Here is a 24,136-nt window from a genome sequence, read left to right on the forward strand (position 1 = left end):
GGAGAAAACAGCAAAGGGGTCACAGGAGGAAAAAAAAAACAATGTATTTAGAAAGACAGTGTTAATGGGACAATTTCAATAAATCTCAAATAACACTTTTCTCCAGTAAGTAAGTACCCAACTTAAAAGTGGATTTATTTAAATTATAAGTTACTGTCTTTCCATGTCACTTTTTCTATAAAGTATTCATCTATAGCAGCATTCAACAACACTGTAAATGTTAAACTAGAGGTGGTTTGATTGACCTGTCTTCATACAGTGACCAACAGTCAGTCTGAATAAAGTCAGATGAAGAGCTCAGTCACTGAGCACTACAGAAAACATACATTTGTGCCACAAATGTTGTGTAATTACATGCAGTGTGTAGTTTGCCTCATGAAACGGCAAAGAAAGTAAACAAAACTAGGAATATTTTATAATCAGAGAAAGTTGTAATTAACTAATGAACGGGGCAGATTTAATGTCTTAACGTTTCTACAACATTCTCTGAAAAGGCACAAACAATACATCGTTACTCCAAATGCCAGCACAATTTAAATTTCAGCATTTCAAAGTACGTGTGCACATGTTAATACGGTAACCCTTGAGGTCCATTTCTTCCTCTCCATCATGCACCTTCCTCCCTCCCTCTCTTTCATTTGTCTCGCTGCCTCTCTCGACCCACTCTCCACCTCTCCAGCCCATGACATCATAAGATAGATTTCCCTTTTAAGAGTGTGTGGCTGCTTGGTGCTAAAGCCTACATTAGCTGTGTAAGTGGGCCACCATTTAACATTAAAAGCCTTTAATTTGCTATAAACTCCAGCACACATGCATTAATAGACGGCGGCGTTGGGTTATTGTTCCTGTGCAGAGCGCTTTAAACAGGAGGCCATTAGTGCCTCTGCACTGGGTTAGAACGCACTCAGGAGAAGGTATTAAAGCCGCTCACATGTTACTCTCACAGACACACACACGGACAGACAAACATAAATAAATGCACTTCCCCACGACACGCCATTTACCTCAAGGAGAGACGGAAAGAGGGAGGGATGGAAATCATGAGAGGAAGAGACTGAGTGTGATGGAGAGGGAGAGTTTTATCATGGCATAAGGTTTCAGTGGGAGAATGAAGTTAAACACTTCATCACCGGAAGATATTTACTTAAATGTAAACACCGCCTTGGGATATCAAAAGTAGAATTGTGTGTGTGCGGCGGGTAATCGGTGAGTGAGGCATTTGCATCTGTTTGCTTGGGTGTGTGTGTGTGTGTGCGCGCGCGTGTGTGTGTCCTGCGGGGGCAGCCAGAGGGAATAGGTTAATTCTCTCGTCATCTTAGACACTTCCTGGGCTGCCGAAGCAAAGTGACAGCTAATCAACATTGTCATAAATAATCAATGGCCACTTTGAGCGGCCTCGCGCACAGCCACACGCACGCACACAAAGACACGCGAGGGTGCGCACACACGAGTCTGCCTGGATAATGGGGCCGGTGCTCCCTGTGTAATTCTTGGCGCGGGGCTAAATTGGGAAAAGAAGGGGAAGAGGGAAGGAATGAGGTAAGAGGGGAAGGATAGGAGGGTGAGGTGGAGAGAGAAGCGAACGGGAAGTGAGACAAGTGATGAGAGGAGAAGGGTCGGTGCGGGAATGCCTTCTGGCAGACTATCTGGAATTAGGGAAAATTAAACGTCACACACGCACACGCGCGGACACACACAGTCCCATCTCCTTCCTTCCTTTCTTTCTCTTTCACTCACACATAGAGGAGATTGGAGTACTGCAGGGTGTTATCCCAAGAATTCTATTTGGGGTAAAGAGAAATTGTCTCTGGAGAGAGGAGCCGGAGGAGAGGCAGGAGGGACAGGACAGGAGGAGAGAGGGTGTCGTTTTACGCCGATAATTAAAACAGAAAATTTCATTTTGAGAATAAATAAATAAATTTGCAAATAAATACATGGATTATTAAAGGTTAAATGAAAACAAACAGATAAATAAAATTGACGCTCCACTGCTGTCGGTAAGCAAAAAGCCAGATCTGATGTGTGATTTTAATTTGTGCGCATGCCAGTGTTTGCATCTGTCATTGGTACGTCAAATATTGACTCGTTAAATGACACAAACAGACATATACAGAGTGCGGTCCTGAGAGACACGGATGAGGTGATGGGAGTGCTTTTAAAACAGGGTGACTCCAGCATGAACACACAGACATATGTGCGCGTCGTCTCACTTGGGAAAAAAACGAGGCACTAAAGTGAAGATTAATTATGACGCTACAAGTGAAGTGTTTTTATGCGTGTGACTCCTACGTATGCGAACGCTCTCCACCTGTGATTTGGCAGGAGTCCAGTGTCGGTGTGATTCCGGTCACGGTGGTCTCCGGTAAAAACAGTGTGACCGTCTCTGTTCAGTCTGTACTGGGAGATGTGTCCATTAGGCCGGGACGGCTGATCCCAGTACAGCTCCACCGCAGATGTGTTTATTATCAGGTGTCTGGGCCTCACCCACACACCTGGAGGAGAGCGCACAGAAAGGAGAAGGGCAAGTGAGTGTTTTCTACTTTTATTACCTTTTTCCTGTAATTAATTAGCAGTTATTCTTCTCTTTATTTCACACACGAGAGAACTAATTTGGATATCGAAATTTGATCCTTTTCTTCCTGAAACAAAACGTCCACTTTATTTATTAAATGAAGACAAGATGAATCACTACTTGGTTAAAAGGTGTCTTAAAATAGTGACATGTTTTGTGAAAGCAGATCATTAAATTATGAAACAACTCAATCCTTAAAATAAATGGAAAATGATAAGGAGGAAACGATTCCTTAGAAGATTACACTGAAAGCATGAGAGGACAGTGATATTTGAATTATTATATAATATGAAGTTCAAGAGAGAAGAATTAATCTAAACCTCAACTATTTATCAGCGCGGAGGATGACTTAAAGAGTTCATTAAAATTCAAATCATTTACATATATATAAACACAAACAAGCAGAAGATATGATATTTCAGTCACAGATTAATGTATGAACGATTAGATTAATGTAGTAGACGAGAAGAGTGGTTGGAAGTAGGAAACTTAATGTCCTTATAAAAGTTCAAATCAGAATAAATACAAGCAAAAACAGGCAAAGGTAAACAAATAGGTTAAAAGGTTAAAAGGTGGACTGGGGACCCAATTACATGTTTAGATAGAAAAGGAATAGGACAAATATTGGAAACTAAAAATATTTACAGTAGGATTCAGGAAGACGAGACACAAAATACAAAGAGAAGAGAAAAAATGAGATGTGAATGAAGTTAAGACAATTGTTCCTAAATCAAGTTTTTTCTTAAACAATAATCTATGACATGTTTTCAGCCATGCTCCATTTAAGGAGTCGTTTACAACAGCGAAGAAGATGAGAGATAAATAAGTTCAGGGTAGAGAGATGTTGTATGTAGAGACAGGATTTCAGAAATGACAGCAACGGGAGCAGAACAGAGAAGTCTGGAGAAAAAACGTGGAAACATTTCTAAAAGTGAAAATCAGTAAAGAAGACAAAGGTAAATTATATAAAAAAAAAGTATGTGAATTTTGGTGTGTATTAAAATAATAAGTTGTCATATTGTTTTGTGTTGACCATCTATTAAATTCAGCTCTCACAATAATCAGTTTTAGAACAATGTAGTTTTTAAATCTGTTCAACAAAAAGAAGTTATTTCATATTTGATCTCCCCATTCTCATGGAAACGACTACTGTACCTGCAAATGAAGGTTACTTTGTGACATAAAATAGACAAAAAGTGGAAGTTTTGAAGATTCTGTAGCATCTGCAGTGAGTGTGCGTGTTTACATACCAGCAGGCATGGCTTCCAGTGTGCGTCCTGAGGACGGTAAACTGGCTCCACATCCAGCAGCTGTACAGGCCACCAACACAAAGCTGTAGTTTGTGTATGGCTGCAAACCTGTATGAAAACAGAGCAAAAATAAATGAACCACATGCAAAATGATCCACGCATTTTTATACGTTGTTTTTTTTTCCTAGCATAATTAAGTTTACAAAGAGCCTACAGGCGTACACAGCATCCTAACTGCAAATAAGAGGGCAAAGCAGAAGACAAGAAAAGTAAAGCTTGCCCTGCTCATAGCACTAGTTCTTTTCCTGAATCTTTTTTTTTCTTCTTTCTCGCTTTCACTCACCCTCCCTCTGTTTTTTTCTGCACACTCTCAACGGATGGATCCATATCTGTCGGTGTTAAATTATGCATGCCATAACTCAATAATGAAACAACGTAAAGATGGGCAGCCGCGGAACTGACATGGGATAGGACCGGTCCAACGCTGTAATGTCATCAGCTTTTGATCTATGATAATTATGATACCTCTGTATGCGTTTAGGCTACAGTGTCCAGACATGATTTATTTATAGGCAGCCGCTATGCAGTCTAAAAGAAATCACACCGCGACTGAGTGGTCCTTTAACTGCAACCAGAGGAAATCAGCTTTTCCAATGAGATTTAAATACTTGAAGTTGCTAAAAATCCTCTGTGCACCTAAACAAAGTTACTGTGTCTGGTTATTGGAAACCTCTTTTTACTTGAGATATATTTCCTGCCTGCGTCTTGATTTAAGGCGCACGTATGAGGATGAATGCAAATCCTCAGTGCTGCCACAGGGGTTGACGGGGTGTTTTATGGTCATTCACTTAGCTGACAGCATACAACAGCCTGCAAATCAATTTCAAAGGAAAATGAAAGAACTAAATGACTTTATTTCAAAAGGATGACTGCATAATATAGTGTGTTGAATTCTTTATTTCTGCATTAAATCCGCGCCCTTTTAGAAGAGGCAGTAAATGTTTTACACTATTACTGATTTTTTTTATAACATAGATAAATACGTTTTTATTAATAAACAACTAGTCTTTTCATTATCCTTCATCCTCTTACTTAGTAATAGGTTTAATTGTTACACACATTTTCAAAGAATAAGCACAGAATGGGCCTTTTTAGTTAGTTTTTTTATTATTTGTAACGTAAATTGCTGTAAAAATAATGTAAAACGAATTAATAGCTTGATGTCAGTGTATTGAATACTTGTATTATTCTGTCTAAAACATAATTTCAATGTCATTGATATTATAAATTAAATAAATATCACACCAGTGATATAGTAAAAAAAATACCACTCGTAAAATAAACATCTTTTTGATTCAATTTCACTAATAAAAATCAAAATGATTCATTCCCGTTTCCAGCTGCGCGTATCTGAAGGATAACAGACAGAAAGGGAAACCCTACTGAGTGTCTCAGCTGTTGTACGCATGTTGATACTCACCCTGTGTTGACTGCTTACAGCAGAGAAACATGCGCACCAGCACACGCGGACACACCGCACAACAGAACGCTTCACCACATCTCGCTCACGTCTCTTTCTGCTGCTTAGCCTGCTTAACATGCCCCGCAGCCCGCCGCGCTTAACCCAACCTCTGATCAATGCGTCTGTGTCTGTGTGTGTGTTTGCGTGTGTGCCAGTGTTCCGACAATGTTGCCCCGTGTTTGGGTTAAATAAAGGAAATCTGCCAGCCATACAAAAGTACGAGGGCTGAAGCGAACGGGTCTGTTACACTATTTAACTGTGCAACTAAGCGTGTGTATATGCATGTGTGCGCTCTACCAGAGTAAATGATATCTGCACTGCAAGTGATGTCATTTGTTGCAACACTGAATAAAGCAGTAACCCTTCACTACAATCTCTACACACAGCACCAGTGCAGGAGTCAGGAAACTGCACCGACGACTGCCTTGTAACGTTTAAGACGGGACTACAAGAAGAGGAATTTAAGTGACGATGAGGACATGTGGCAATGGCTTCAGAGCAAACTGAAACTAGAAAATTAGGTTGAGAGCCGTGCGCTTAATCAGAATAGTCTGATTGCTTTGATGTGTTGCCTGTTAATTACAGAAAACTCTCATGTCAGGAAGCAGAGTGGCCGGATCAGAGAACACGCTGGTGAAAGCTGATTTATCAATTCCACCCTGAAAGTAAAGGAAGCACAAGCACGACTATCACCTGATGCTCCGGCTGCTCTCGCTGTTTTAAACATAAACGCAACATGTCGTTCGGGACATGAGCACGTGCGGACGCGCGGAAACACACGCGGAGACCTTTGATGTTCCTCAGCGCGTTTCATTTTAACATCGCCGCTCGGACTGAAGAGGGCAGTGTTGGTCTGCAGGAGAAACGACGCCACGGCTACGGGCATGTACGTGCGTACCTGTATGTGTGTGTGTGTGTGTGTGTGTACCCGTGCATGCACTTGTGTGCTCATGTGCTTGATTATGGAAAGACAGAGGAAGCTTCAATCATTTTAACAGTGATCACCGGGAAGTGAAAAACGGGCGGAGGGGGGGTTTTGATGTGAGCAGCCAGCGGCTCACTAACACGGAGCGAGACAAGCCTGTAACTGTCATTGCGAGAGCCGGACACAGTGGAGATCTGTGCGTGTTTGTGTAAGACACCAAACGAAACAGAGACAGAGAGAGACATTGGCAGCAAGACAGAGGAAAGAGTTGGTGCTCGCGCCGAATCGAAACATCAAAGAGAAAGACACGAGAGCAAGAGACAGACAACAAATAAGCGACAGGGCGGTGAGACCGTTGTGGGTATCTTTTAAGCCCGGCGTCTGTGTGTGTGTGTTGCAGTAAAAATAACTGATTTAAAATGGCATTTTATTGACAGGGTGCCATTCCCTGTTTGCAATAGAGAATATGATAGGCTGATGGGCGCAGGCCGCAATACCATGCCTGCCACCTGATACAGAGAGGGACGGGGGGAGGAAGAGGGAGCGATTGCGAGGCGAAAGAGAAAGTGGAAAAGCCAGACGGGCTAACAAAAGAAGCGAAAACTGTGAGGACAGCTGAGAAAAAACAAACGGCGAAGGGACGGAAAGACGGGAGAAAGAAGGACGTAATCAGCTTTATTTGCATGAAAAAACAGATGATGTAGCAAGAACGAGAGAGAAAATGAAGGAAAATAACGGAGAGAGGGAGAACAGAGAGAGGGAAGAGAGCTTTGATAACACCTCTCCTAAATAATTAAGAGTTTGACTTCCTGTCTGTGGCTGCCTAATGCAGAGGCAGTCTGGGATGGAACAATGAGATCAGGTTCACACACGCACACACACAGACACACGCACACACAGATATCCTAAACCCAAAACCATATATGCAAGTTAACCTGATGCACTGAACATAAAGCATCCAAAGCCTTCACATGACGACACACACAAGTGGTGGAAGTCGAGGCCACAACGTTTCCAGGCAAAGAGGAAGGAATGCGTCCACTTTCTAGAAGCTGTAATTTGTTTTATGTGTGCTTTTTTGTGTGTGCGTTTGATAAAAATGTAAGCTCGAAATTAAGTTTGTTTTCAGATTTCAGAGAAACAAGGTATCACTGGAAAGACAGAAAAGAAAATTCAGAAAGAAGATTCATGGTCATATTTTTTATCCAGCAGCAGAGCTTCATTTACACTGATTTAGCTCAAAGTAAATATTGAAACAGGCCCACAAACTGCTTGTTTATGTTCTACTGTTGAGAAGAGAAAAAACTCTCCTCTTCTACACTTCTATTTGTCTCTGTGTTATATAAAGAGGACATATGTGGGACACAAACAGGAGAGTTGTAGCAGAGTTGCGACTCAACAGCATGTGAGAGGACATCCGTCCTTACAGCAGGCTGCGTTCCTGACTTCTATTTTTTATGATATGTCTTCTATAACTTTGCTTTTGCACCTTTGTCACAGCACAATTCATAATAAGGTTAAAAGTTGTGTTCGTGAACTTGTTTGTTGAAAGACTCTTTGTACACATGATATCTATGTTGTGATAGAAGTGAGTCTCAGGATTGATACATTGATATAAGCTTCGTGTCCTCTCGTCCCTCTCTCATGTCTACATGTCTCTACCTATGGCCTGGACCAATAAGAGCGTTGACTATGTGGGAAATGCATTAATAAATAAAAGAGCATACTCTATTCCCCGCTGTTCTGAATTAATAACGAGCCTACAAAAGGCCAATTAAACACATGATTAATGCCATAATCTATATAATTGCAGGCAATAATTCATTGTGAGCTAATGATAGCAATACTTAATATCGATTCACATGGGGTGTCTTTGTATAGTAGTGCTTAATTCTTTCTATGACGTGTAAAGGAAAAAAATGCTATTAATAAGAGTCTGCTTCTCATTTTTCCTAAGGCAAAATAAATGGATAATAAACAAGAAATAGTTTTCTTTAATTTTAGATTCTGGCATCGTAAGTGATTATTAAAACCAGTAAGAAGCAGTAATGACAAAAAGATATTCGTACATGGACAGTGCTGCAGGAGAGTGATAAAAAACTTGATTCATTTGTCTAGAAGGAAACAAAACTTTATTTTCAATGAACCATAAATGATAATTTAAAATACTAGTGTGATCACATGTGTGGTTTCACGTGAACGTTTCTAAATGAATGCACACCTTGCAGAGAATCCTCCATGAGGAGGAGGCACCTTTGGCCTGACACACATTTATCAGATCAAATAAGTTACAGCACTGAAATAACGATTCAATCTAAAATCGACATTTTGGGAGCTAAAAAAAGCTGACTTCTCCGGTTTCTGCGGTTTGAGTGAGTGTGTGCGCGTGAGCTCTCCGAGCGTCTGTCTCTGACAGTGGTACGAACCGTCGGAGAGATGCAGAGAAGATGAATTATAGCGTATTAAACATTAAGGATGAGGGAATAGCGCGGCAATTATTTCTATTCATATTTCACTGAAAACACTTAGATTCATCCATCCATCTTTTGTCTGTCCCACTGCTTCCACTGTTTCTCCTTCAGTCTCTTTTAAAGCACGTCATTCTGTGCACCGTTCAGTCCTGCCACACTTTCTTACTTTCTTTCTTTAAAAACACACATTTTGAAGTCCTTTTTTACACATTCAACTTGAAGGTAAAGGTGTACATGAACACAGCTGTAAATGATATGAATTAATTTGTGTGCTGGATTTAATATTAACCAATAAACATGGAGACTTGGAGAATGATCTGAGTGCGAGGCCTTTCTGTAATCTCTCTGAATAGGGTATAGATAGTTCATTCGTTTGTGACCCCTCGCTACTGTGAAACATTGGCCTCAGTTGAGCTGCTGTAAAAACACTCCACTGAAACATTGTAACATATTCCTAAAACATGCATGCACTGTGTAAACGAGAGCTGCAAAGTGGAAAGATAAAAAGTGAAAGGCAGAGATAAAGAGACTGCCCCAGTAGTGGCTCTGGCTGAATGCGCGAGCTTTTCCAGTGTCTCACAGGGGGACAGGGGAATCTCACACACACATGCTGGTTGCTTACACTGGCACACGGGGCTGGTACAGTATTACAGCACATTACCATCTCTATTTGGCATTGTTTGCTTTGCTTCATGCCTACACATACAAACACTACTGCACACAACTCCTGACCATACAAGCCAACCACAGGCACCATGGGAATAGTCTATTGGCTACTGGCAAAGCTGATGCCTGGTCTGAGTCCAAGACAGAGCAGAGCGGAGCGCTGTGAAGGGAAAGTGCTACTGAATTTCAGTTTCGAAAGATGTCATCAGTCCATTCTCATACGTAAAAATTGAAAATAGGGTAATTAAATCGACTCTGGAACACTGAACTTTTTTAAACCGAGTCCCAGAAGCAGCCACTACGTCTACAGTGATAATACTCTATTGGAATTTGCCTGTTACTCTCTAAAACATTCGGTTTAATGCTGACAATTAACATTTATTTTACAGTGCTTCATGCAGATGTTTGTGTCTGCATGTGTGTGTGTGTGTGTGTTGTGACTGATGGCAAAGGGCCAGCAACACTGCTCCTCCTCAGGGTAGATAAAACTAAACTTACAAATCACCCAGGCCTGACATCATGTTTGTGTGCAGTTCTGCAAAATTAAGACACATCTGTTGCGTACTTACCCACTACTTCATTGTTTCATTGGAGCACTGGAGTCTCAAACATTTTCATGTATTTATCGTGCTGTTTGTGGACTCATGCTTGCTTGTGTGTATTGTTTCTTCTGCATGTGTGCAATACATACATTCCTCAAACCAGTATTTACAAACTAATATATAGCAAAAGGGGAAAGAAAGAGGCGGATGAGAGAGGGCAGGTAAGCATAGAGATGTTGAAATTATTAAGCGAAGAAACAAGGAGGTGGTGGGAGTAGAAAGACAAAAGGAGAGAGAAGAAATAAATGTGAGCCGAGGTGGACAGAGGAAGGAAGTTGATGGGCCAAGGAAGGAGAAGTGAGCATATAGTAACATAATCATACGACATGTATCTTACCAGCCACTGTGTAATTTCTGGGTCCATCAGTGAGAGTAAATATGGTTCCGACACCGGTCTGGTTCAGGTGGTACCGCTGTACGGCTCCATTGTGTCGAGTAGGTTCAGACCAGCTCACGTTGAGGGAGGAGGAGCTCGCTGCTGTCACCACTGGAGGCTGCACGTCCTCTGGGACTCCCTGGACCGTCACTGCCACCACCTAACCACACACAGCCAGACATAAACAGGAAACAAAAACAAACACAAGAGATATTTTACGGAATGGAAAAGATCCAGAGAACAGTCGGGTTTCTGCTGGGATCATCTTTTAATATGGCAAACAACTGAATCCAAACTCAGGGCTTCTCTTCCTAATATAATAAAGATCCTGGTGATGACAGATGGAGACATTTGCTGGTAACTTAATGGACTCCAGTTTTATTTATTTGTATGTGAACAAGAGCACAATTTAATGCAAAGGAAACTACCCACCCTTAATTCTGGTATTGTTCTGTTTAAGCTTCATGACAGAAAAAGGCAGGGGAAATACTAAACTATAAAATGAATTTCTGCTTTGCAAAGAGTCTAACTTAAAGTTTTTTTTTAAACAATGCTCTGCAGGTTTGATGATGTGTAATTTTAAATCAATAGTAGTGTTGCCCGTCTTTACTACAAGAAGAAAACAAAAAAGCAGCCCCTCCAGGGGTTTAGCTGATGCAAAAAAAAAAAGGAAATAAATAAAAAATGATGCTTCTTAGTACAGTGATAAGAGTGACCATCTTATTGTAAATTCTGAGTGCAGGATCTGTGGGCCCCTGTGAACGCTGGGTGAATGTGGAGACCACAGAATCACAGGGCAATCTGCTCCTAATGGCAACAGGGATATCCTGCCTTAATAGACTGTCACTAGCACTTCCACCACCTGTCCCACACAGTGCTATGCAATTAGAGCACTGCTACTACAACTAAGGAGACACACAAACACATGCACATAGATAAACGCACACAGGTGCGCGCAGGTACACGCATGCAAACGCTAAAAGGTAAGAGAGGAAACAGTACAGGAGGAGAAGAAGAAGATGGTAAGAACGATCCAGTTCATCAGCGAGTCAACTCAAACGTCTGCTAAGATTTTACTCAAATGTGAAGAAAATAAAAAAAAGACCCTTTTGTGTGCAAATCCAAAGCTTTGGTGGACCGTAGTATGAAAGTATGCTTGAAAGGACACTCTTCATTCCATCCATGTTTCAGGATACAAAGAAACTTGAAACTTGGAGAAGCAAAGGTAAACAGGACTGTGAAAAACATAAAGATATGAGAAAAGGGGAAATGTTGGACTCCGGATGACAGGAGCCAAAACTGGTACTTGGCGGTAGGATGAAACGAGGATGAGAGAGGTGAAGAAAGGAAAGAGACAAGAGTCAGGAGAAACCGGGCGATTGCGGGGTTGAGATCAGAGGAATGACAGGAGACAAATAGCAGAGAGAACAGGACGAAAGGATTCAAAGACAGAAGAGGACCAATCGCTCTTCCTCCGGCTCTAAGTGACCAACCACATTAGATCAGCACCTTCTGTTGTCACGGCAGGCGAGTGTTTGTGTGTGGCTGCGTTTGTTTGTCTGTGCCTGCGCGTGTGTGTGTGTGAGGGTGGCTGATGCCAGGTAATTGCAGTGGTGTATTAGGTTAGCACAAGTTATCCCATAATTGGGACTGTTTGGCCAATTCTCACTGGTGTACAAACTAATACAACTCACTCCCTCTCCACTCTCTGCTCAGAGTGTGTGTGCACCGCCGGGTGCATGTGTGTGTTAGTGTGTGTGGGACAAGAAGGCAGACAGAGAGAAGGTGGAGGTCTGACAGTTAGTTGTGTGAGGTATATACTCAGTCACATGGTTAAAGTTTCCATCCAGGAGGATCCAGTGGTTGGCTTTGAGAATTGTCGGTCTACTGTAAAGTTGGTTTAGCATTCGTGTGGAAGTCGATGTTTAAATAAGTAAGCAATACTTTGACCTGCCATTGGGTCTGGATACCATGTAATGCCATCCATGCGTAGTCCTGGCTGAGTGTGCTGTACCTTTAAGTGGCTTTTAAATCCTACTCAGGTCATCATGGTGGGGTGGCTCTCAGTAACTGGTGTTTCAACAAGCACAGGCTCAATAGTGTGGTGAGGTGTCCTGGACTTACCACACTCTACACCTAGTAGAGTTTCTTCAGTATCACAGTATAACACTATACCACTACAAATCTTTTTGACAAACACTTGTACTGGGCAAACAAATGTAGAATATTGCCTTGATTGGACTTCAACAAGCTATAGAAGCAGCATACCGCCTCTAGACTGAGAAAGGGACTATATGCAATTTACACTAGGGGCACAGAAAAAGCAAATGGGTTGAAGGTGGGGGGCTCTGTGGTTCAGGCACTGCATCCCACAGATACTTGATCAGTTTCGGACCTAGTAAATTTGGAGGCCAGGTCAACACCTTGTGCTGTTTTACATGTTTGTTGAGTTGTTCATAAATGGTTTTTGTGTGTGTATATGTCAGTCTCCATCTTGCTGGGGGTGGATGCTGCCATCAATGAGTGTCATTGCTATGGGGTGGGGCTGCCTGGTCTGGTCTAGGTCATTCATAAATGTTTGATTTCCCAGTCGAACATTGTATTTGCACAAGATGGTCAATGTTATTCACTTCACCTGTCAGTGGTTTTTATGTTGCGGCTGATTGGTGCATGTATCTATATGTATGTATATGAATATATACTGTATATGTATTCATAGACTTCAGTGTGACCATCAACTGTGCCTATGATACGATGCTGAGATTGGAGCTGTTTGCAGTGATGGATGAAGTATTAATTAAGCTTTGCTGAAGCTACCAGTGCATCAAAGTAAACATTTTAAATAACAAGTAAAAGCCCAGCATAAAAAATGATTAGTTGTATTAAAGTAAAAGTACTGGTTGGATACCTCTGACTGATTATTATATATGATGCCTTAAGATTATCAACAGTAGCAGCATGTTACAGTTGTAGTTGCACGAATAAAGCTAGTTTGAATTCCTTTATATACATTTTTATGAAAAGCAGATAAATTCAATTTTTAGATTTCTAGATTTTAGATGTTTGATGTTTTTTTTTCAGTTTTGAGTTTTTGAACATTTAATGAAATGACAGACATCAAAAATATGATCTTTGCTGAAGACTGCAGAATACGTTAGAAGAAAAAAAAATAACATGGGGTTAATCTTTAACATTGCATTTAAATGTTTGTTACATTAGCTGTAGAATAATCATCTTAAAAAGAGTAACTAAAGCTATCAAATAAATGTGTAGTTGCATTAAATGGAACCAGCTTTTTGATCAATATCTCCAGTGAAATGACTACGTTTCACTCAACTTGGATAATAGAAATAGTTTTGCGTGGTACATCAGACATATTGATAAGTCAAAGTACACTGTTAATTTCACAAATATTTTACTCTAAATGTAAAATGAATGTACAAGTTGCTGTCTCGTTTTTGACAGGCCAATTTACCTGGACTACACCCTTTATTATATTTATTATTTACTATTCTGTGAATATAAAAACATAATATAGTCCTATTTAATACATATTTGATACAGTCATTCTCTGCAGCCTCCATTCATCATATACATACATCTATCCATCACATCGTCCCTACACAACCAGTTCAACCAGTCGTACCTCCATCTCATCCACAGCTATAGGCTTCCTCTTTACGTAAGAAAACGCACACCAAAATAATGAGATGTTAAATTAGCTTTTTTAAAAAAAGCCAGAAAGACAGTTTTCAACATGAGCTTTCATCCCCACTAAGCCACAGAAATTAATTGTTGTGGTGATATCAGCTCAGCTACAGCCAGAGAGATAGCAGGGAGACTTCTGTGTGAAGGTATTATGGGCGCTATCACAAACATCGCGTGGGCTCAGCAAATTCAGGGTCTCGCATACAGGCTGAGAGTGGAAACAAGGCTAAATAACAACGTGTTCCTGCACAGGAACAGTACAGAGTTCACACAGTGTGCAAACGTCATAAACAGTCATTTGTTAAGGCCAAAGGTCAGACAGGTTTAGGATTTGTAAAATATAATTTGGAGAAAAAAGTCTGCTTCAGAATTATGATGTACACAATGTTTGGACATCTGCAATGAGCATTTGAGGTGGCTTAAACAAGAGGGTAAAAGGACATTTAGCTCAGAGGCCAGTGGCTAAACAATAGATCAGATCAGAGCCAAACTAAAGAAGACCAGATCTACAAGGTTGATGTTTTACATTTATCCAGGCGGTCACATGTGCATCACTCCTTGAAAGAAAATATTCAGATTCAGATGATATTTGTCCATTCACAAACTCACAAAGAAGCAATAAAGTATTGTGGTTTATTATTGTGGTACATTTCTCGATAAGCAAAATTTTGGTTAATTGGCAAATTCGCAAATTTTTGCAACTAAAACATTAACAAGAAACGATGAACGGGTAAATGTATGTTCTCCTTACTTCTATCAAATGACGCAAATAGTAATTCTAAGAGGAAGCTGAGTTTTCTCAGACTTTCCTCGTCTGTTTTTTTTTTTTTACACATAAATACACACACCACTACACTTTCTTGCACACACTTCTTTCCTTTAAGTGTTCAAGCTAAATTAAGGAAGTGAACTAAACTACAGAGTAAAGTGGTGCTTAGTTCAGTGAAGCTAAGGCCATCTTTAGAGGAACCATTAGATAATCATACAGTGGAATAATGTCATTATGAAATGGGGTGCTACAATAAAGTAAGGTTTTGAAAAGTGTGTGTGTATTGGTGTGTGAAAGAGACAAAGCATTTATGTGGAATCAACAGAACTGTTGTAGTTGCAGCCAGTAAAAGTTTTACTGTCTCTTTCTGTCAGACTTGGTATTATTTTTGTGGGGCAGGTAAGCATGAGGTTAGCTTCATGAGATGCAGAATAAATATCTATGTAATACAGTAGCACTATAATAGCACTGACACCAAACACACATGCAGTCTTACCTGTGCACTGTCAGTACAACCCGCCCGGTTACAGACCCTCAGCTGGTATTTGTACTCCCGGAAAGGCTTGATCCCACCAACATCAGTGAAACTGCTCTCATCTCCACGGTAACGTTCTCGTCCATCCCGCAGTATAACATAGTGGGTGATCTCCCCTGGTCAAATGGAAAACATAATAGTTTAACTGGGTAATCGTTGTAAGATTTTTCAGTCTGCATCTACCCTGACAATGAATCATCCTTTACCAGAGTTAACTAAACAGACCACATCTACAGACCTTTTATTACTAGATTTTCATCACTGTGAAAACATCGGAAACGTAATTACATACATACGAACCATTAGGTCTGGCGGGAGCTTGCCATTGCAGCTGGATGATGTCATCCCGTTCACCTATGCGACTCCAGCGGGGTGCTGCCACTCCCCATGGTTTGTCTTCACTGGTCGTCACCGTTGTAACGTTGCTGGAGCCTCGGCCAAAGCTGTTCCAGCCACTTACTCTATACTCATATGTGGTAAAAGGCTCCAGGTCTGAGTCTAATTCAGAATAAGGAGCGGAGAAAGGACAGACGAGATGAGCAAGTGAAAGAGAAAAAGAAATAACCCCCAAACCATTTTTTCACTAAAAAGACATATGGCTTTGCTGATACGATACGATACGATGCGATACGATACGATACGATACGATACGATACGATACGATACGATACGATACGATACGATACTTGCCCCTATTAAAAAGTTCAGGGTTGGGTAGCTACCATTCAAGATACAGAGTTTTAAAGGGGTTAATGCGGGGTGCCACAAATCTGTCACTAAGTGCATGTACAATAAGTGCATCACTTATTTCATGGTGATTAATATTGCAGGTGCCCATCTACAGTAATAATTCCAGTATACAACAACCACGTTGAACAAAGCTAAAAATTGTATTTTTGATGTCTTCGGTGCAATTTTCTATTTTTTTTTTCTTTTTGTTTGTTTTTGTTTTAACGAATGACATTAGTGACTGATCACAAGTTTTAAGACACCATGTATGTATATGCATCAACATGTTGGAAAAACATTCTGCTCTGTGTAAGCTAAAACAATAGTGATAGTTCCTTCTACGCACCTCTACTGGGAGTTGTACCGCAAATGTTGTATGAATATGCACCAAGTATATGCTCTGTCATTGTCGTCAATGTGAAAGTGTGTAAAGGAGTGTAGAGGGACCGGTGCCTGTGTGAGACACTTGTCTCTACTACTGTGCTAACTGAAGTAGCTAAAGACGCCGTTTAAACTATGATAAATATATGTGTGGACAATATAGTATATATTTATAGCAGTCATTCTGCACGTGTAGCTCTACCAGAGAAGTATAACATGATACTCTGTGTGTTCAAGTGTGTGTGTGTGCGTATGTGTGCATGAGAAACATCTGGTGTATGGTGGGTGGCGACAGCTTTATGTGCCTCTGCCCAGATGGTGTCACAGCATCGCCTAGAAACTCTTATCCTAACCGCCCCACGCTACACACACACACGCAACGTAATCAAAACACATACACAGAGCTACATTCACTAGAGAGGCAACCTAAAATAGTAACTAAGTGGACCCGAACTCACACAAAGCACGTGCCATTACGAGTACACAACCACTCATACATCTCCAACCACGATTATTCTTGATTAAACAGACACGACTAACCAGATAAATAATGGGTTGACAGACTGAAAATCACGATGCACACGCCCACGCCCACAAACGCAAATAAACACACTGCTCCCTTTGGGCTGATAAATAGTACAGAACGTTGAAATGGCATTTAAACGCCCATCTCTAAGTTTTAATGATACACAAGTGTACAGCGCAGAGAGAGTTACCATGTTACAGCTATTAATGTACACTGCAGCAGCTGTCTTGGTGTGTGTATGTGAGACGGGGTGTGTGCAGAAGGGCATCTGTCTGTAAACCTCGTTGGTTTTAGCGGCTGACACATTTAGAGTAAATGCAGAATTGGTTTCTGCAGGCTCGCAATTTCTATGAGAGTCGTGTTTCACAGATGGCTGTTCTGTATTAGTTATTCTTCACCGTGTCTCTGAGGATTGAAGTGAGAGTCCTACTTTCCAGCAAAGTTATATGTCAAAGGCAGGGATGGAAATACATTATGAATGGCCAGAATGTTTAAAACTCAAATACAATAGGCCTACAGCAAAATAGTGACCTTAAAACCTGCTTCAAGGAAAGTTTCAGTCTTCACCTCTAAGAGTGATGGTTCTGGTTATATGCCTTGAGTTTGTCAACGTTTAAACTACAACACATTGTAAAAAGAAAGAAGAAAAAAAATGATTATGTGATTTCAGTCAAGCAATCCAAGAAATGTGAAGAAAAAGGCAATAAAAAAGGCAAAAAGTAATTTTGTGACAGTAACTAGATGGATAAATGTTAAAGAACAGACAAACGCACCCATCGATTACCTGTATAGGTGTATATGCTGGCATCTCCGCTGTACACAACCTCCTCATGTGACAGGCACAGACTTCTCTCGAGTCCCACGTTCTCAGTGTGCCTGTACGCGTCTATTATTTTGTAAGTGTTATCGCTTCTGTTTGAGTGCGTTTCCTGCACGGCGCTTATGAACGGCGGCTGCGTCGCGGGCCGCGTGCCGGGCGGTGTGTGTGCAGACAGGACCCATGTGCAGGCAGTCGTAGATGGATCAAGGTCACAGGAGCCACAGTAAGCTGTGGATGCTGCAGCCACAGGACACACAGCACCCTGCAAACACTGGTGCTGCCCAGAGGAAAGGAAGAGAGGCAGAGACACACAGAGAGAACGAAGAACAAGAGAGAAGAGATATTCATAATGAGTCATCAGCGACAGAAGCAGAACAAAATAAATACAGTACAGAAGTTTACTGTTTTCCTACATGTTGTATGTGTATAATGTATCCTGGATGCTTGTCTCTACCTCATATACATGCATGTATGATATGTATATGTGTGTGTGTGTGGGGTACATGGTCCTTAATGACATCATTAGAGCTAATGAGAGTTCCCACCCCTCGTCTCTGCTTGTGTGTGCGTGTGTGTGCCTTCATGTGCCATCTCATGCTGACTTAGGAACACACAAACGCCACATGACCGCAGTTGATAAATGGAAGATGGCCCAGTCCCCAGCTCCTGATGCGACAATGAGAGTGAGTTTGAAGAGAAAGGGGGAGAAATTGAGAAATTCTCTCTAACCCCTAATGTCCACTGGACACTGCTGCTGGAGATGATGCGCTCTGGTACGAATTCAGAAAAAACTAAAGTGTAAAAGATGTTGAAATAACTTCATTGACTGATCTGTTTGCTTTCAGTTTCCTTGTTTAAAACCAAATCATTGTGTAAGCGAGAAAATAGAAAAAATCTTAAATTTGCATCTAGACATAAATGTAGTGATACACACATTGCGTCACAATAAAACACACCTGTATCGACAGGCCAGGGGTGGGCCGGTCAGCGCAGACATGTCGCTGGGGGTCATATCCGATCCCGTTGCAGCATTTCTCTTCCTGATGAATGACATTTGACCCACAGCACTGCAGAGTCACTGTGGCATTGCCAGCAGGGTGTATTGTGGGATATCCTTCATGGCTCACACAGCAAAGAGAGGCTGAAGAATTTATGTACTCTTCACCACAGCAGACAAAGCCTGAAAACAAGAGAATGTGTGTCATGTCACTGTCTCATGAGCATTTTCACTAATGATCTCATTGTAACAGAAAATTATTTATTACAAAAAAAAAATTCTGCATCAGATGATGTGTTTTTTGTTATTTAAGGCTGGTTTGAATATGGAGGATGGTGGAGATGGTGGAAGTTTCGATGCCTAACAGTCACACACAGGTGGTGGTTTAGATCTCTGGCAATTATCTAAACTAACATTTTTTTTTCTCTGTGGAACCTATAGAGGAAGTCAGACCACCTGAACAAACCTATGCAGACACACAAACAAACTCTCTTTATATTTTTATATAACAACACCAACAATGTCTGATATCTCTGAATTGTGTGGTCTATGTTCTCTTCCTCATCATCCTATTATTTTGCCTGGTCAAGTCTGTGGTCCTCCCTTCCTAACTTTTACTCCCTCTTCAAGCCATTTCATTTCACCTCTCATTTTATGTTTTTTTTTCTCCTCATACTAAAATTCTGAGCTTTGCTGTCACTTCCCAAACTTTCTTTTCCTGCTCTCTTCTATCTGCACAGGAACAGTATTTAGGCTGTTGTGAATAACACTGTGCATCTCTTCTTATCAACTCCTATATACATCCACATATCCTCTCCTCTCCCGGCTTTCCCTCCTCCTCCTGCACACGTCTTTTCCTCTCCCGTATTCATCTCTCAGCAGTAATATTCAGGCTACGCCGCTGAAAGACTGCAAGGGGAGACGAAGTGTGTTTTTCTGAGAGCTGCCATTTCTGACAGTGATAGGTGATGTCTGTCTGCCGCCACTTCACCTTCAGCAGCAAGGTGACATTTAAAATACATGATATCACTCCATTTGCTTGTAAATGTTTTGCAGCTGAATATCAAATTCATAGTATGTTCCTTCACGTTCTCCGGCGCCCCACGTTTCACATTCAAATATCTGGAGCTGTTTTAAATGACTGACAAATTAGAACTGCGGCAGATTTGGGATTTAAATTCCTGGTGGAGAAACTCCACTTTGGTCCTCATGGTTTGAAATGTTCAAAGAGTAATCCTATGTATACTTTGTGTGTAGTTTTGCTTTAAAAAGTATTAACCTTTGAGTCTAATAAAATGAAATGAAGTCTAATAAAAGGGTACATAAAGGTAAAGTCTCTCAATGTTGAATGCAAACTTAAATGTAGATGAAATCTTTGCAAAAACACTGACCAGAGATGATCAGGTCAGGGAATAAAAAGCTAAATTGAACACTCTAATCGCTAACTTATGTAACAAAAATAAATAAATAAATTTAAAAAATATCACTATATTAATTAAATCAACTTGTTTCCAGTTGGTTGATTTACATCATGAAAATTCAGAAAACACTGGGGCTCATGTGTGTAAGATTAAAGTAGATCTATCATGCGTTTCCCTAGTTTTGCAATACATACTGTGTAGTGTTTTAGAATTTTATATGATGAGGTAAACAGTGAGGACTGAGGCTGCTCCGAACAATTGGTTTCCAGTCATTTCTCTAGACCTGCTACAGACAGAGAATAGAGAAGGCACACACACAGCTCAAGGTAGTTGAAGACGTTGGCCAATCAGAGGAAAGCGGGGTTTTGGGAGAGAGGCCTTAATGAGTCAGAGGGGAAATGGCTTACTTCAGATAGATGGGCTACATAAATGACATAAGATAAATGTTAGGGCAATCAATATGCTAATAACGTGTTTTAAAAAAATCCATTAACGCCACAAATCTTTTAAACGGACAATTAATATATGCACGTTCTGTAATTAGGATTTCGACCCGATGTGCTCAAACCTACAGTAACGCTGTGAGAAGCAGTCTGAAGACAGTCACAGGAAGCAACTTCACCTACAGGGGGCAGTGATATAACCTTTAGCGCCAAAACTTTCAAAAAACAGAAGAAGATGAAGAAGGCAAGTAGGCAAAAAGAAGCTGAAATGGATGGATGGATGATTTTGAATAGAAAATTCAGCTTCAAAGTTCTGCCTCTGGATTATAACAAAGTCCATTGAATTCACTGTTGGCGTGAGTGGAGTTATGAATGGAGCTTTCTGAGCAGCTGAGATGTTGGTAAGATTAATATAAAAGAGAAAAATATCCCATGCAAGTACATTTAAAATACATTTTTGGTGTAGTGTAATAAATTTGTGTTAACTGTGGAAATTTTACTCTATACACACAATAAATAATTATTTTGTTTAACCTGAAAAACATGCAAAACTGCTTTGGTGAAGTCCCACCCTCAAAAGATAGAGCTGAAAATGATTTTAATTGGGCCGAACCAAAGTTTGATCATGGACACCAGGGGGAACTAAAACTGCAAGCCGCTCCCATGTAGGAGACGCACGACCAATGAAAGCTAAAGACAGTGTAATGAAGCAGAGTGAATACGACGCCTTTTCTCCAGTGGCCCTCTGAATAACACAAGTCAAACAATTCTGGTTACTTTGATGGCTTAGCTTGGTTGAGGATGGGGACCGGAAAGCTTTGGCCTTGCAATGGATTATGGCTCTAATACTGTCCTGGTATAACACTGAGTCAGCAGCTCCCCGCTGCGAGGGTGCATGAGAAATACAAATGAGCGAAGCATGGCGTAGCTTGATGAAAACATCATAGCTGTAATGATAATAATTTGAGAATGAACTATTGAAAAAAGTCTCAGTCTTCTGTGATTATTTAGGTTATTGTAAAAATAATCTATATTTTATGAGGTATTTTGCAAATTTATCCTAATAGTTGATGACAAGCTGATCTTTGGAGCTATCTACCCCCAGCTGTGATGCCCATTTCAGTTGACACCACACATTAAACACTAAGTCACTGCTTTGTATCGTGGCCTCGGCCTTTAACGAGGCTGCAGCTAGTTGTGGAGTGATAAATAACTTATTGTTTAATACTCTAATCAGCATTCACACTTAGGGCGCATTAAATGTAGTTCATTTAAACAATAATTTGACTCAAAGGCCAAAAGTAGAGGATAGCGCATCCTGTCTACCGCGCTGTTGCAGTGCATTATATCCCCAGCGCATCCATCACAGGCACCATGTGACAGGAAAACACATGTGTATGTGTGTGTGCTTGTGTGACATAAAAGCAGTCTGACGGCTAGTAACTCACTTAGCAGCGGCAGCTGTTGCGGAGCGGGGGCTTGGTGGCCAATTCCCCCAGCGCCTTACTTCAGCTTCAATGACGCGCAAATAAACAGCTCAACACTTTTCCAAAATAGCTTCGCTCGTCCTCTCGGCATCCTCACCTCTAGTCCTCCCTTCCGTCCGGACGCGCGGTCCCCAACATCTCATAATTCCCACAAATCAGACCGTCTCTCTCAGCGTCGTCTAACACAACTCTGTTCAGAGTGAAGAAATGTCATACCCAACCACTGTGCCAATACAACTTTCTCTACGTTCTTTAGTTTATTCGTGTTCAATTCTATCTCCTCAACTCTTTATGTGAACGCCTTTTCTTATCATAGTAAATGCAATTAGGTGGGACACGCAGGGTAAACTACTAGTTCCTATTTATTAGCTTCTCTTTTCAGCATGTATCTACCTGCTCCTCAGCCACCTTTCTCATCCTGTTTTCCTTCCACTATAACTCTCTCTCTCTATCTCTCTCTCTGTGCATCCAGAGTTCATAGGTCTACATGTTTGTTTACTCTTGTGCAGCTAAACTTCACTATTGTATTATCATGCATTCAGCAGAAATCCAATCCCTGCCTTTGTGGGTGTTATCTGCGCATGGGTGTGTGTGACACGGCCGTACATTTGTGTTAACATTTTGAAACGCACACCCCTATTTTTCCTTCCCCTCTATAAGCTGCGTGTCTTTTTTGCATGGGTGTGTGTGTGTGTTGCCGGCAGTGTTATCACACACCTCTTGTTTTCTCTCTTGCATCACAGAATGCTTCAGCTCTAATCTTCAGATTTACGCAGGATTTGCATACATTCGTTAATAGCGTAGGGAGCGCCGCGTCAACACAAGGTGCTTAGACAACGTGAATTATTATTAGGGTTTCAGTCATTCCACTTAATGATAAGTCAATATTTAGCCCTGCCAATGAACTACTGATAAAAATGTGTGTTGTGGATTAGGGTTATCCGAGCTCTCTAGGAGACCAAAACCCCTCCACAACTTTAAACAAACCAAACACTTTTAAATACCTGAATATATTACAAGGGGTTTGTGTAAGTGCACAGCGAATGCACACATACACAGTTTTGTGCGTATACATAACAGCGCACACATGTGCTTCAGCAGGTTTCACAGACGCATACTAGTGCCATTTAATTTGTCTTTGTCTTGGCTGAGACGTACTGATGGACAGGATAAGGACTTGAAACGCTGTAGAAACTGCATGGGAATGGGGAATGAAACTTGGCTAAGTCCTTCATAGCCACGAGACACACATTTATCCAGTTTAAACAAACACTCCTTTATTTTATTTTTACCTTTAATTCTGAGAAAGTACGACCTATAGATCAATTTCATTGCTTCATATCTGGTTGGTTTTGGAGCAACCAGATATAGCCGTCTTCAGACGGCTATATCTGACATTCCCCCACAAGAAAATAGTATGGCCAGAGCCATATACCATACAGGCCTTCCCCTCCCTTCTTGCACAACAAGCTGTGCTCTTCAGATTAAAAACTGAGGTGCTGTCCCCCTTTCGCGATTCTCTCTGGTTCAGGGATGTTATAATATTTACTCTATATGTGCTAGATTCTCATACATTAGTCAGTATATGATGAGTTGGGTTAAAGGAAACCTCAACGTACGTACAGACACTGCAGAAGGGTGAGTGTGTATTTGAGTATGTGCATAAGGCACAAGGACTCTGTGCTCTAGGGGGCCACACTATACGCCATGTTGAGAGAAGAAATCACAGTGGATTGACTTTCTTACACATTGCTCAGTGCTCCCTTGTGGACACATGTGTGTTGGGGACATTGGGGCAGAAAGCATGCACATAATAAAAGACACACACACACACACAACTTTTCCCAGCTGGCTGGATGTCCTCCTGTCTTTACCAGCATTACCAGCTGGACACGTTTGTGACAGTGCGCGCATTTCCCCGTATGTGCATCTTTGC

General features: G+C 41.0%; 1 protein-coding gene across 1 annotated transcript in view; it reads right to left on the minus strand.

The window, feature by feature from the left end:
* Window positions 1–24,136, minus strand: part of ush2a (Usher syndrome 2A (autosomal recessive, mild)) — a 176,135-nt gene that overhangs the window by 30,054 nt on the left and 121,945 nt on the right. The window contains exons 63-69 of the mRNA XM_047580544.1: window positions 18,809–19,032; window positions 17,817–18,129; window positions 15,697–15,894; window positions 15,358–15,512; window positions 10,346–10,544; window positions 3,823–3,930; window positions 2,309–2,492 (exon numbers count right to left, since the gene is read on the minus strand). Coding sequence (XP_047436500.1) covers window positions 2,309–2,492; window positions 3,823–3,930; window positions 10,346–10,544; window positions 15,358–15,512; window positions 15,697–15,894; window positions 17,817–18,129; window positions 18,809–19,032 — 1,381 coding nt within the window. The remainder of the gene's footprint in view (window positions 1–2,308; window positions 2,493–3,822; window positions 3,931–10,345; window positions 10,545–15,357; window positions 15,513–15,696; window positions 15,895–17,816; window positions 18,130–18,808; window positions 19,033–24,136) is intronic.

Source organism: Mugil cephalus, chromosome 3 (genome assembly GCF_022458985.1).
Source record: "Mugil cephalus isolate CIBA_MC_2020 chromosome 3, CIBA_Mcephalus_1.1, whole genome shotgun sequence".
NCBI classification, from domain to species: domain Eukaryota; kingdom Metazoa; phylum Chordata; class Actinopteri; order Mugiliformes; family Mugilidae; genus Mugil; species Mugil cephalus.